General features: G+C 46.6%; 1 protein-coding gene across 4 annotated transcripts in view; it reads left to right on the top strand.

Moving 5' to 3' along the window:
• Positions 1–4,419: 4,419 nt before the first annotated feature.
• The window catches only part of SPAG6 (sperm associated antigen 6), a 39,385-nt gene continuing 31,152 nt past the window's right edge, over positions 4,420–12,652 (top strand). For 2 of the 4 annotated variants that reach the window (XM_071560605.1, XM_071560604.1), the window contains exons 1-2: positions 4,420–5,070; positions 5,199–5,294. In XM_071560605.1, the coding sequence (XP_071416706.1) occupies positions 4,656–5,070; positions 5,199–5,294 (511 nt within the window). In that variant the 5' untranslated portion in view covers positions 4,420–4,655. Of the gene's footprint in view, positions 5,071–5,198; positions 5,295–12,652 lie in introns of those variants that run through there. The other 2 variants (XM_071560606.1, XM_071560607.1) reach the window with 2 other exon arrangements.

Genomic DNA, 12,652 nt, shown 5'->3' with positions numbered 1-12,652 from the left:
GAGGCGCGACAGGCGCTCAGCGCCGAGAGGGATGCCTACAAGCCATGAGCTGCCATTTTGTCTCTTTTAAGAGGGTTGCCTTTCCCCCCTCCTGCAGCGCAGTGCGCGGCGGTGGCAGCATCGTCCCTCCTTGCCCTGCCCCTCCTCGGCCGTCCTTCAGGGAGGCAGCTCGGGGCTGCACGGGAGGTCCCCTCGGGAAAGCGCCCACCAGCTCCAGCCTTCCCAGCCCTAGCGCTCTCCCTGCCACCTCCGCCCTAGGTGCTCAGGGTTTGCAGGCTGTTCAGCTGATTTGTTGCTAATAGCAACCACACGACAGCGATTTGCAGCCTTTGCTGCTGCCAGCGCCTCTCGTTACACCTTCTTCTGCAAACCGGGATATCGTAGTCAGGCTGCTGCCTGTCCACACCCCTCTAACCGCAGCAGCCAGGGACAATGATGGTGCAGGAGGACGGGACGGCCGCGGGGCGAGCTGCGGGCTCCGCTGGGCACCGCGCAGATTTGGTCCTTCCAGATCAAGAACTAAATAATGGCCAGCATTCAGCCGCAGCCGCGCAGGCTCCGCGCATTTCGCATTGTGTGGCAGCATTGTTGCGAGCAGCCTGCGCCCGCAATCCGACCAGCGCGGGGGAAGGGGGGAGAAGCGCTGCTGGGTTTACATATGTAGATGCGGGCAGCGTTCAGCGCCAAGCCGACACACACCCTCCCCCGGAGCATCAGACACAAAGGAAGACCTCGTTCCTTTCAAGTCCCAAGAATAAATTAAGCTTCGGCTTTCAGTTTTGGAACGTCCCAAAAATATTTGTCTCTCTCTTTTCTTTTTCTTTCTTTCTTTTTTTTTTTTTTTAATAGCACTGCACAAGAGCTGACGGTTCCGCAGGAAACCAGAGGTGTAACCATCTGCACGTGGTAAAAAGGGCTCAGCCCTACCAGCTAATATTTCCTGGTCCCATCCTGAAAGTCAACCTGACACGTTTTGCCCTTTTCCGGTTTATTTATCACTTTAAATTTTTATTCAGACTTTGCCTACTGTAATGGCGACGCACCAATCTCCACTAGCCAAATATGTACCGTTTACATGTTTACAGTTACAAATATCTACTCAAGTACCAGTGTCGTCTTCTTAGGTGAAGAAAAAGGAGAAGTCGTCTTTCTAGAGCATCTGAAATGCTTCGACGTTTCTGTCTTCGCCTCACAGAACTAATGTAGTCTATAGAAAGGTCTCACAAACTAAACTCACCACTGAAAATCCAGACCCCAGAAAGATGTGAGTCACTGGAGCCCCGAGACAAAACTCAGGGCAAAAAAAAGGAGAGAAGTCTCCACTGCTAAGGTCTCTCTGACAGAGTTTTTGCTAGAATCAAGTAATGGCAAAGCCCAACTTAAATTTGAAAATTAAATTATTCAAGGATTCAAATTTATTTCAATAGAGGTTAAAAATGGAGTTGGAGATTCTTCACTCAGTGTACTCTCTTATAGAGTTCACTTCAGTTTCCTCCATCCCATTCACTCTCGCTAAGCTTTCCACGTGCAGCCTCCTGTCTTTCAAAAGACCACCCTTTCCAACTCGGATCCGCAGGAGCGAGCAGAAGAGTTTGCGCGTTGTTCTACCCACTGGAAACGCTCAGTCGCTCAAACACGCTATTGAACCCCTCAGTTTCTGTAACCCTGTAAATATCTTCTTAATGCCTTGAACAATTTACCAGGCATGTGGCAAGCAGAGGAGACCCTCCAGAGGCAGATCGGGGGACTCAGAGCCTTGCCGGAGGCGCGGAGGCGGCCGGGGGCAGCTCCGTGTCCAGTCCGGTTGATCCGCAGCCCCGGCGGGCAGTCCCTGCGGCGTCTCGAAGCCGGGTAGCCACAGCATGAAAATCTCGCCTTCTAATGGGCGTCGTGCAGTTTTAAGCCGTAATGTAGCATCCACGGCTTGACCAGTCGAGGCACCGCGGGCATGAGACGTCGAGGGGCAGAGAGCCCTGCTCTGGACCTGCCACCCGGGAGTCCTGCGGAGCACCTGGCTGCTGCCGTGCGGAGGCTGAGTCACCTGTTGCCTCGCATCCGCGGGGACGAGACCAAGCCGGGAAACCCCACCCCGTCAGCACGCCTTACGCCTGAAAAAATTCCAGAAGTAACTTCGCTCTTCCCCGTCTTGAGGAAAACGATGCTTCCCCGCCCCACTTCGGGCGTATTTCCGAGTGAATCAAAGGCTGAGATTAAAGAACACCCACCAGAAAGCGAAGGCACATTATTAATTTGTGTAACTATTGCCTATTCCCCTGGCCCCCGGTTTATTTTTTAAGGTGACGTGTGCGGTAACACAGTCATGACTAACACCACCCGCTTAAGGATACGGGTTTCCTACTAATGAGCACCCCATGCAATGAAGTCTCACAACTACGTCATTTCCATAAATGATTTTCCGTCTTCACTAATTTTGCGAGAACCGGTGACATTTCCGTAGACCGCATTTGCATGGTGTTTATTCCTCATTATTATTATTAACCCTGTGAATAGACTCTCAGTATCAAGCAAAGAAGTGTAACAACAAGTCTTGGTGGTACTCGGGGTGCGTTTTGTTGTTCCTTATCCAAACATTAGACTTAATTAGAGAGATAAATCAATTTATCTGTAATCGACACATCTGCTTTTTTTTAAAACCTCTGGAAGTAATTAATCACCATTTGTTTATTTTTTTATTTAAGTTAAGAACAGAAATAAGTATAAAGAAATGTGTTTAACAGCTGTTCCCTTCTCAAGTACACATGGTGATAATTTCCCAAAATATTTTCTGTGGCAAACGACCTTCTCACCAATCTGATTATATTTGTCTCTTTTATTTGTAAAGAATAGCACATCACCTGTCTAATCTGTTTGCTTAAAGAGATTTTTTTCCCTCACTAAATACTCCTCAAAACATATAGTTCATTTTAGACCACGATATTGTGTATGTTAGCCCCTCTCTTTTCAGCTGAGCAAACACGTAGATGATTTTTTTTTAATTCTGACGTCTTTCTTACACTTTTCCAAACTTTTAAAACGCGGCTGAAGTAACCTCAGAGTTCCAACTTTGAAGTATGGGACAAAACTTTACACTATCTATCAAATAACATGTTTGTATAGTGTCAGTAGTCTCATTTTGTGCATGTAGAGCTTTGCAGGACAGATTACCAGCCTACGAAATCCTGAAGCCATCGTGCAATAGAGAGTGACTACAGAAAGGAACATTTTTTATTGAGTATTAACTCTGATTTTCTGTTGTGGACCACAATTTCACTTGCAGCAGCCTGATCGATAGCAGAGCTAACTGTAACCTTCATTCACAAGTACCTCGCGTCTTGGGAATCGCTCTCAAAAGAGACTGGAGGTGATGCAGAGTTTATTTTTATTCAAACTCTGGTAACACTGATTTCATATTCCGGTCTCACCGTTTACATTAGTTACTATACACTCCCCCAAAGTTGTCTGTACTCATAGATGCAACCATGTTTTTGCCGATCGGTTATGAAGAGAATTATTTCTAATTAATCCTTACGGCCGGAAGCCGAGAGGGGGAAATCTGGAAGGCAGTACCCAAGATACGTTGTTGGGAAAAAAATAAAAAATACTGTTAAGGTGCACTGGAATAACCAGTACCTGTGCTTGGCAGTCAGGGGACTGCTGCCGAACCATCCCTCCCTTCCGTGCCTCTTTCCGCGCTGCTCCCCCTTGCAAGGAGATAGCGGATGCTGCCCACAGCCAGCCGCGGCTGAGCGGGGATGAGAGCCGCCGCTGTGCGGATCTCCTGCGCGGGTGGGTGCGCTCGAGCTGATCATTAAATGCGCCGGGTACAGACTGAAAGAAGCTTTCCCTTCCAGAGGGGGACGGCTCTTCTTCCGCCGTACTTCCCCCGTGTCTCTGGGCGGAGGCGGCGCCCGCAGCCGACGGGCTCGCCCCTGCTCGTCCGCGCTGCCCACGCCGCCACGACCCTCCGCGGCCGCGGGTGGTCGGGGGCTCCTCAGCCCTGCGCGGAACAAGTTAATTTTCCGTGCCGCGCAAAAAGCCCCTGTATGGGCCGGCGCGGCGGCGTTGGGCAAGAGCGGAGATCCCCGAGGAGTAATCGGTGGTGAGGAAGAAAAGGAAAAAACTAAAATCAGAGGACCTCCGCCTCCCCGAAGAATAAAGATGCGGCGGGGGCCTAGCAGCTTCGGGCTGCCCTTTTTTTTTTCTTTTTATTTCTCCTCCCTAGGGAGCGGAGGGGAGCGGGAGCCAGGCAGGCGGACCCCAAGTTGCTGCCGGCGATGGGCTCGACTCTGCTGGAGCGGCAGGGCTCTCCCTCCCTCCCTCCCTGCCCGCTGGGCCCTCGGCAAGTTGCGGAGAGGGACAAGGGACGCGGCCCCGGCGGAGCAGCGCGTGCCACCGGTGCGCACCGACGGGTCGGCCGCGGCGTCGCTCCCGAATGTCAGCACGGGCGGGCGGAGCCGACACCCCAGCGCCGGCCGCTGCTGCCGGGCGGGACTTGGGGCCGCTGCTCGGCTGTGCCCGGACGCGTCCCTGCGCGGAGCTCGGCTCCGTCCCGTGGGTGCTGCGCCTTCCCCGCCCGTCCTCGTCCTTTCCCGGCGCTCCGGCGAGCAGCAGCTGGCGGTGAGAGGTGAGCGCACGCAGGTGCTGCACGCGTTTTTATGTCACGTCGTGTTCACACCCTCCACAGGTGCTCTGTGTGTGTGTGTGTGTGTGTGTGCAGCACAGTGCCGGTCCCCTCTCCGCGGGGCTGTCGGTCCGCACGCCCCCGCGCACCTCTACAGGTGCCGATACCCACACCGGTACCGGCACCTGGGCGTGTGACACGCGCGTGCGACGCCGCCAGCCGGGCACGGCCCGAGCTCCGCACTCATCCCGCCGGTCCCGTCCCGCCCGCACCGGCACGGCCCGCACTGCCCCGCGGGGCGGGAGGAAGGCGCGGTGGCGTCACGGGGAGGCCCCGCCCCGCGGCGCCGCTTCCGCCCGGTTGCCGGGGAGACGCGTCCACCGCGCGGAAATCCCCGCGGGCGCGGAGCTCGCCCGGAGCCGCCATGAGCCAGCGGCAGGTCCTCCAAGGTAGGCCGGGGCCGCGATCGGGGCCGCAGGGCCGGCACCGGGGTCGGGAGTGGGGCCGCGGGGCCGGGGTCGGGGCCGGCTGGGTCCCGCCCGCCCCCTGACCCGGCGCCGCGGCGCTGCCCCCGCAGTGTTCGAGCAGTACCAGCGCGCCCGGACGCAGTTCGTGCAGGCGGTGGCCGACCTCGCCACCCGCCCGCAGAGCATCGAGACTCTCCACAGCGCAGGTACGCGGGAGTCGCCGGGCCGGGCGGGGCAGCGCGGGGTCCGCGGGACCTTTCCCTGGGCTTGGTTTTTCCTTCCCTTCCTCCTCCGTTGGCCGCTCAGTTCCCGATGACTTTTTTTCCAGGGTTTTTTCATTTTGCCAAGTCCCCCGCGGCGCGATGGGAAAGTCACTTGCGCTGATCGGCGACGTGCGGGTGCACCGCGTGTCTGTGCCGAGGTGGATGTCTTCGGACTGTGATCTCATGTTTATTTCATGGGAAATTTCACTTTTCTTAATTTACTTCTTCTAGCTTGCAATATAGCTCTATGTAAAGTGCAGAAATGGCAATTCCCTGTGAAGCCAGCGCTAAGTTGCCAAGGAAATCCTACTTCAGAATAAACTTTTTTTCTACTGGCTTTACAAGTTGTTCCTAAATTCTTCGGTGCTTTCTGCCAGCGGATTTGCTTAGTTTGGGAGGGATTCACTTTTGTTACATTGCTGTCATGGGATGTCGTGAAGCAAATGGAACATTTTTAGGAAGAGGAGCCGCAGGAGCACTTCTACCAGCTGTTGTGCTGCTGGCATCTGGCAGACCCACTCTGCTCGGCCGAAGTTCCTGAGCTTAAATGAGGAAAAAGAAGTGCTTGGTAATCGATTACCTGAATGACAGTCTGAAAATGTGGTATAGATCAATAGTTGGTTTACCATGTGGTATTGATGAATTGATTGTGTTTTGGTTTGCCTATATTTTGTTTTTAATACTTGTTTCTCAGATCTAGTATATCTGTCAGACTTTTCTCCAATACGATGGTATCCAAACAAGCAAACAAAAGAGAAAGTCACTGGTGTAAATATTTACAACTTTCTGTTACTGTATTTACAACTGTTTATTAAAATTGCTCTATTGAAAATCTGTCACCTTAATTTTTGCTAAAGAAAATTTTTTGCTTTGATTATGAGAGTGACATGTTGGCACCAAGACTTTTTTATTACCGTGTTGTGGCTCTTGATTTTTTGTTTTGTTTTGTTTTTCCTTTTTCAGTGAGTTAGTGCCACTTCTGTAGTTTACATAAGTGATCTCTCTTTACCAAAAGGACATATTTGCTATAGGAATAATTTATGTCTTATTTGTACTAAGAGGTCCCTCTGTGTCCCTTTACAGTTTGGTTTTAGGATCTCACAGAGACAGATCCCATTTAGGCAGGCTTCTTACAGCTCAGCCTATTTAAAAATACAGAAAGTTGCTATTTTAAGAAAGCAATCCAAGTGCCAAACTAACTTTCATTGCAGTGCATTTCTTCTTAAAATGATTATCTGAGTTAATCTGGTTAGTAATTACCTCAGAACTAATTTTTTATTTGTGCAGAACAAATAATCAGTTCAGAGGCCTGGAAGTTTCTTCTGCACATAGCTGGTGTTGGTCTGAAGGTTAATTTTACAAGGATCAGGCTCTGGGTAGTAATGTAGAAATGTGCATTTGTGTAGATTATCCTTCTAGGCTCTTTCTGGTACTGAGCTTCTTTTGGATAGGCTTTAGTTTTTCAGATATTGGAAAAGAGAGGAATGTCTGCAAAAATGGTGCTTCCTATTACAATTTGTTTGAATGGCCCACAAATACTTTATCATCTTTTGCACCTGTGCCTTTAAAAATACTTTGTAATTACATAATTAAAATTATAGCTGTTAGTTTTGATATTTTCTGAATGTGCTAGATACAGATTGTAAAACCTACTGCTAAATCAAATGTGTTTCATTTTTTTAAACCTTCCACTAAATAAAATGTGATTTGGTCCTTTTATTAAAACACTTATACAAATATTTTGAGACACAGCTGTCTAGCAGATCACTGATGTACCTTTTATGGTCTTAATCTAGTGAGTGCTGGAGCAATAATTTAAGAAAGATATCTGTCTATACATGTATATTGGTATAAATCAATGCATAAAAGGACTGAGGGCTTACTTCTTATTCTGGTGAGCAGGAATTCTATCCATCCCTTATGGAGATCACTGTTTTAAGATGATGAGGAAAGGCTTTGTCTACTGTCATTTTGTATGAGCTGTAGGAGTCGGGGACACCTTGCAGGGTTCTTTTGTTGGATCTCAGAAGTTGTCAGGGCTTAGTCTTTTGCTGGCTGGTGCAGAAGTCAAGATTACAGTGATGTGAATTGGAACAAAATTGAGCTATTAAAATGTACTGTGGCATTCTCTTGTATTAATGACCTCAGTTTATACTCCTAGAATATCCAGAAATCAGACTGGCAGAAGTAAAATATCAGTGCTCAAGGAATAAAGCATCTGACCACATTTTAGAAGTCCTTCTGATAAATACTTAATGTCTTATGAGGAAAGTAAACACTAGTTTGAGACTTTATTCTTTATGGAGGTGTCTCTGGACATGCTATGTTAACATCATGAAAGATGGAAGTGTATTGAAAAAGTAATTCTCTGCTACACTCCAAGCCCTGCTCGTGTGGTATTAGACCAGGTACAAGCAGTGGCATTGTCGCAAATTCAGAGACTGCAGCCTGGAGGGGAGCCAGGGCCAGAGGCAGGAGGGCCTTGCACTGGCTTGGCACTTGAGAGACCTCAAGGTACCATTGTTGTGGAGACACCTATGTATGACCTGTAAAGAAAACTGGTGGGAAGCTGGAAAGAAGTTCAGAGAGGGCCAACAGGAAACCCACCTTTTCTCAGGACATCTCTCTTCTGAGGCTTCTGTATCTCATCAAGTTCTGGAGCTGCTTTTCCCAATGAGCAGAAATCCTCAAGGTTGTCGTAACTAGGGAACTGGAATCTGTCCTTGGACTTTGACACACTTACATGGCACTGGCTCTGTCCTGGTCAGGAATGCCCTGGGGGGTAGTGCCTGTGAGCTTAACAGCTTTCTGGTGGCAGGGAAGTGCAAGGAATGATCAGAGAAATTCCTTTGTTGGAACTCCTGTGTGTTTTCCAACTCTCTGGTTGGCTCCGATAAAGTTGTTTCTTATGATTAAGTACTACCATGAATAATAATTACAGAATTTGTCATTTGAACATTTAATTAGTGAATAATTTGAAAAAAAAATCTCCTCTAAAGCTTCCAAAACGTTTCCATGTAGTAAATACATGACACAACAGCAGGCAATCTTGTTTCTGGAGGCCTGCTGACTAATGGGAAAAGCTAGTTTGATAGTAGCTATTTTAAATATACTCTTTAAAAATGAATCTATTCATTTGGCAGCTACTGCTTATGAAGTTTGGTATTAGAATGCATTATTCAGTTCCACACTCCCTCATCCTTCCAAAATTTAAAAACCTGGAAACAGACTATTTTCAATTATAATGGCTGAACTTGAGAAAACTTGAGTTCTCTTTCTTGAACTGAGATTTAGGCAGCTGTCTGTCTTTTAAAAGATGCAGGAGAAAGTCTGAACTGGTTCTGTTATGTTTCTTAGAGTGACAATCACTGAGGGTCTCATTCCTCTTGTGAAGTGCAGGCTCTGTAAATAAATAATTCCTGTGAAATAGCATTTTGTTTTGATTTTTTTAGGGCCATTTACAATTCAAGATTAATACAATACTTGTGTCAGAATAAGACTTGAATTACTTTTGAGTATTCATTTTTGAACGATCTGATAAGTATTATTTTTGATTTCTTTATTTTGCATTAGAACAGACAGTGACGAGAATTGTGCTTTTAATATGTAAGTTATTTAAGGCCATCATTGCGATTAAGAAACAGTTTAGTCTTGTAATTTAGCCTTTGACTTTAAAGATATTACAAGATCAGTTCTTTAACCCCTTTCTTGGCTCTAATCACATTCTTTAACATAATGCCTGTGGGAGTCATAGGGAAAGCTGAATATGGGACATGGTAAGAGAGCTCGAAGCCGTGTGGCACAGCAGCCTCGGGCTGGGGCCCTGCACACCTGGGCTCCCTTCTCTTTGCTGCTGGGGTGTTTTTATCATCTAGGGCAGATAACTTCGACTGCTCTTCCTCTGCCTTATGTACTTGCTGGCCAGTCTGCAGGGTTCCAGGAAAGTCCAGAATGTCAGTGTAAAGGAAGATCCTTTCCCAGTGAACCTCTTCCAACTGTCCTTCCACTCCATCAGCCCACAATCCTGAGCCCAGGTCTCCTTTCCATTATGCCTGGTGTCAAACTGCTACACTGAGGCCTCATACTCCAGGACTGAGCCCTCTCCTCTTTTACCTCTGGGCATTTTCTCCTGTATCTGTTCTTCACAACCCATGTTGGCAAGAGGCTGTAGCTTGGGGAGAGGGTTTATCTGAGTCAGGCTGGGGCTCCTCCACAAATCCTTGTGGCATGGCAGATTCTCCTCTACTTTGTGGTCTTTTTATATAAGTAAAGGGCGATTGCCATCAGTGAGACCTAAGTCTCTCCAGGCTCCAGAACTAACTGGTGACAGATTTTAAAAACTGTATTTCCAAATCTTTGGAGTGGTTTTAGGAGTCTTTATTATTGAGAAAAGGCTGTTCAAATTTATTTCCCTCCTCCAGCTGTGTCTTTGCACATGCATTTTTCAACTTTTCTTTCTAGGGTGTATATTTTAAATCTACCTTTTTGAATGTGACAGTTGGACACTTGGCCTTGTGTAATTAGGATCAGAGTCTGGGAAGTGATTTTAGGATGTAATTCCACATTTTGCATAATGCTGAAGCCTGTGCTTTGATAGCACAGTGCTTTATAGAAAGCCCACTGTGAGCATTTAGACCCTGCAAATGGATATGCATGTACAGACTCCAGTGCCTCCGTATATCCAGTTTCAACATTGGGGTTTATGTGCCCTCCCTTCTGAAGGATGCAAACACTTTTTTTTCTTTTAATTATTTTTACTTTGAGTTAGAAGCTTCACTGAGCTTTAGTGGCAGGAGAAGTGGGAGGAAAGTGCAATGTGGCATGAAAGGAAAAAGGTTGTCTTTGGAGTTGTAGTAGGTCATGTGTGGAGAGTGGCTTTCCCCAAGGCTTGATGACATGGTGGTACCTGATGAAGAGAAGGAGGCTGTGTATTAAGGAAAGTATGAGAGAGATGAAAGGAGAAAGTAAGTGCAGCTGAAGCTGGAGGACTGACTTCTTCTGTAACTCAATCAAATGGAAGCTCAACTGCTCCATTCCATCCTCCTCTTCTCAGCCTCCTGGCATGTTCAGAGATTTGCAAGTAAAATGTCAAAACTGGAGTTTGTTAGAAACTTCAGTCTCATCTTAAAAAGTGGCCATTAAAAAGAAGCAGCTCCTTGTGACCCCCTTGGTTTTGTTGTGTCTGTGTAGGATTGTGTGGTGGCCACTAATAGCCCCTTGAAAGGTATTTCCAGAAATTTGTCCTCTTGGATTAGGATTAGTTATGCTGCAGTAATGCAGAAACAGGGTCTGGTGTCTAAGGAGGAGAAACTTACTGCTCCTCAATCCTTCAGAACTCTCCAGTCATACTGTCAAATTGGATCTGCATTATATCCCACACCATCTGGTGATTGCTATGGGAGTTACCTGATTACCCAGATCTGTTACCAAACTGTATTTGTGTTCCCTTTGATCTTTGAAGGATTGTAGTTGTGCTGTGCATGGAACTGTCGCAGTGAGGAGTCCTTTCTCATGGTGAGTCTCACTTGAGGAGTGTGTACTTGAGACGTGCATACTGTGTTGTTTCTGGAAGAGGCTGCGTCAGGACAAGTGAGTGTGAAAATTCTCTTTCACTGCTCTTATGGGAAAGTTGTTCTAAGGAGGAGACTTAGAACTCACTGCTGTGCTGCTTCTAGCAAAAGGTAGTTGAAGACAGGGAGTTGGGGTGAGGCAGAAAAAAATTTCCATTTCATTTCCATGTTAGATCAGCTGAATTTGACATGAGGAGCTCTGAAAAATGAAGCTGATATGACAAATGTTTGAATACCAGTGTTAGCTTGGTGGATGTTCTAAATGTAAGAGGTAGCACACAAAAATGAGATGTTGCCTTTGATCCAAAGCATAAATCAGAAGGACAGCATCTTCAAGACAAGAGAGTGTCCAGAGACAGCAGTAATGTAGAAGGACTTTTTTCCCCATTTTAAAACAGAAATAAATTTTCTTTTAAAGGAGGAGAATAGGGTAGGAATAGTCATGTTCAGGTGCAGAAATGGAAAGTATTTCCAGTGCAGTGATGTTTCTCTGATTTGTGACTAGTCAGATTTGACAAGGATTTGATGGGGATGGGAGGAGAGTAGAAGTATTCTGCATGAATTCCAGGTGGTTTCCCCCAAGAAATCAAAATGACCATGCAAAGATTGCTCTCTCCAGAATAGTGACTATTCATTTGGCTATGGAAACTTTGAAAAAAATTCGCAGCCTGCTGCTTCCCTGAGTGATTTTTTTTCCCAAATAGACAGCAGCCAGCACTTGCTTGCTAAAAGAAAGTACATCAGGCCTATATGTAACAGCTCCACTTGAGAAGTGTGTGTTAAAAGGGATTCAGCTTCTAAAGTGTGTCATTCTTCAAAACAAATTTAAGTGGGATAGAAAGCGGAATCATTCCTTGCCCAAGGTCAGTCAAGGTTCTGTGATGCAAGAGAGAATATTTGGCAGTAATTCTGTGTTATTCAGTTTCTGAGTGCTAGTGGGAACTCTTCCAAAACAAATCTAGTCCAATAGTCTAAATGGCTTATTTTGTAGTTTGCTTAGTGTGTAGTTGCCTTTGAATTAGAGTTAATGAATTTCCTACTTCTGTCACAACAGACTTACTTAGAAGAAGACCTAAAGTTCTAAGAGTTTAGAGTTCTAAAGGTTTCAGAGGCAAGACATTGCTACTCCCTGTTCTGTATGGCCTTGTTCACTTGAGTGAATGGCAAAGTAAACAAAAGTTGTTGGAAGGTTCTTTCCTATTTTCCTATCTCCCCACTTCCAGCTCCTTCGGAGCCATGTATAGAAGGTTTCTGCCTATTTTCCTCCTCTAAGACAATATTAGATACATTTGAATTTAATTTAAGATGCTGATAGGATTCTTGGCTTGGGCCTCTTTGGAGAGGAGGGGTAAACTTTGCTGTAGACAGGATAGTTGAAAAGAAGAGGTCAAGTAGAGATGCTCACCAAATACAGCTGTCTCTGGGATAAAGAGCTGGGTTGGGCCAAGTGCAGGAGAGCCTCCTGTTCCAGGCACATCTGCCCTTTCAGCACTACCTTCTAAAGTCACAGAAGGAAAGGTGAGTATCTTGGATTTCCTGTAGGTGTTTTAGTGGAGACTCTGTGTAGCTGTTTTCACAGTCCTAGAATTCTTTTTTTCTAAGTGCGGTAAAGAAAGAAATATGAGGTTTGCTGAAGTTGTACAAATTATGACAATGGTGAAAACTACTCAAGCATTTGGTCTTACAGAGTAGCAGTAGCTGGGATGATGGATAGTATCTCAACACAGAAAG

Source organism: Pithys albifrons, chromosome 7 (assembly GCF_047495875.1).
Source record: "Pithys albifrons albifrons isolate INPA30051 chromosome 7, PitAlb_v1, whole genome shotgun sequence".
Classification (NCBI taxonomy): domain Eukaryota; kingdom Metazoa; phylum Chordata; class Aves; order Passeriformes; family Thamnophilidae; genus Pithys; species Pithys albifrons.
The sequence above is the reverse complement of the archived record's forward strand: the minus strand, read 5'-3'. Positions and strand labels throughout refer to the sequence as shown.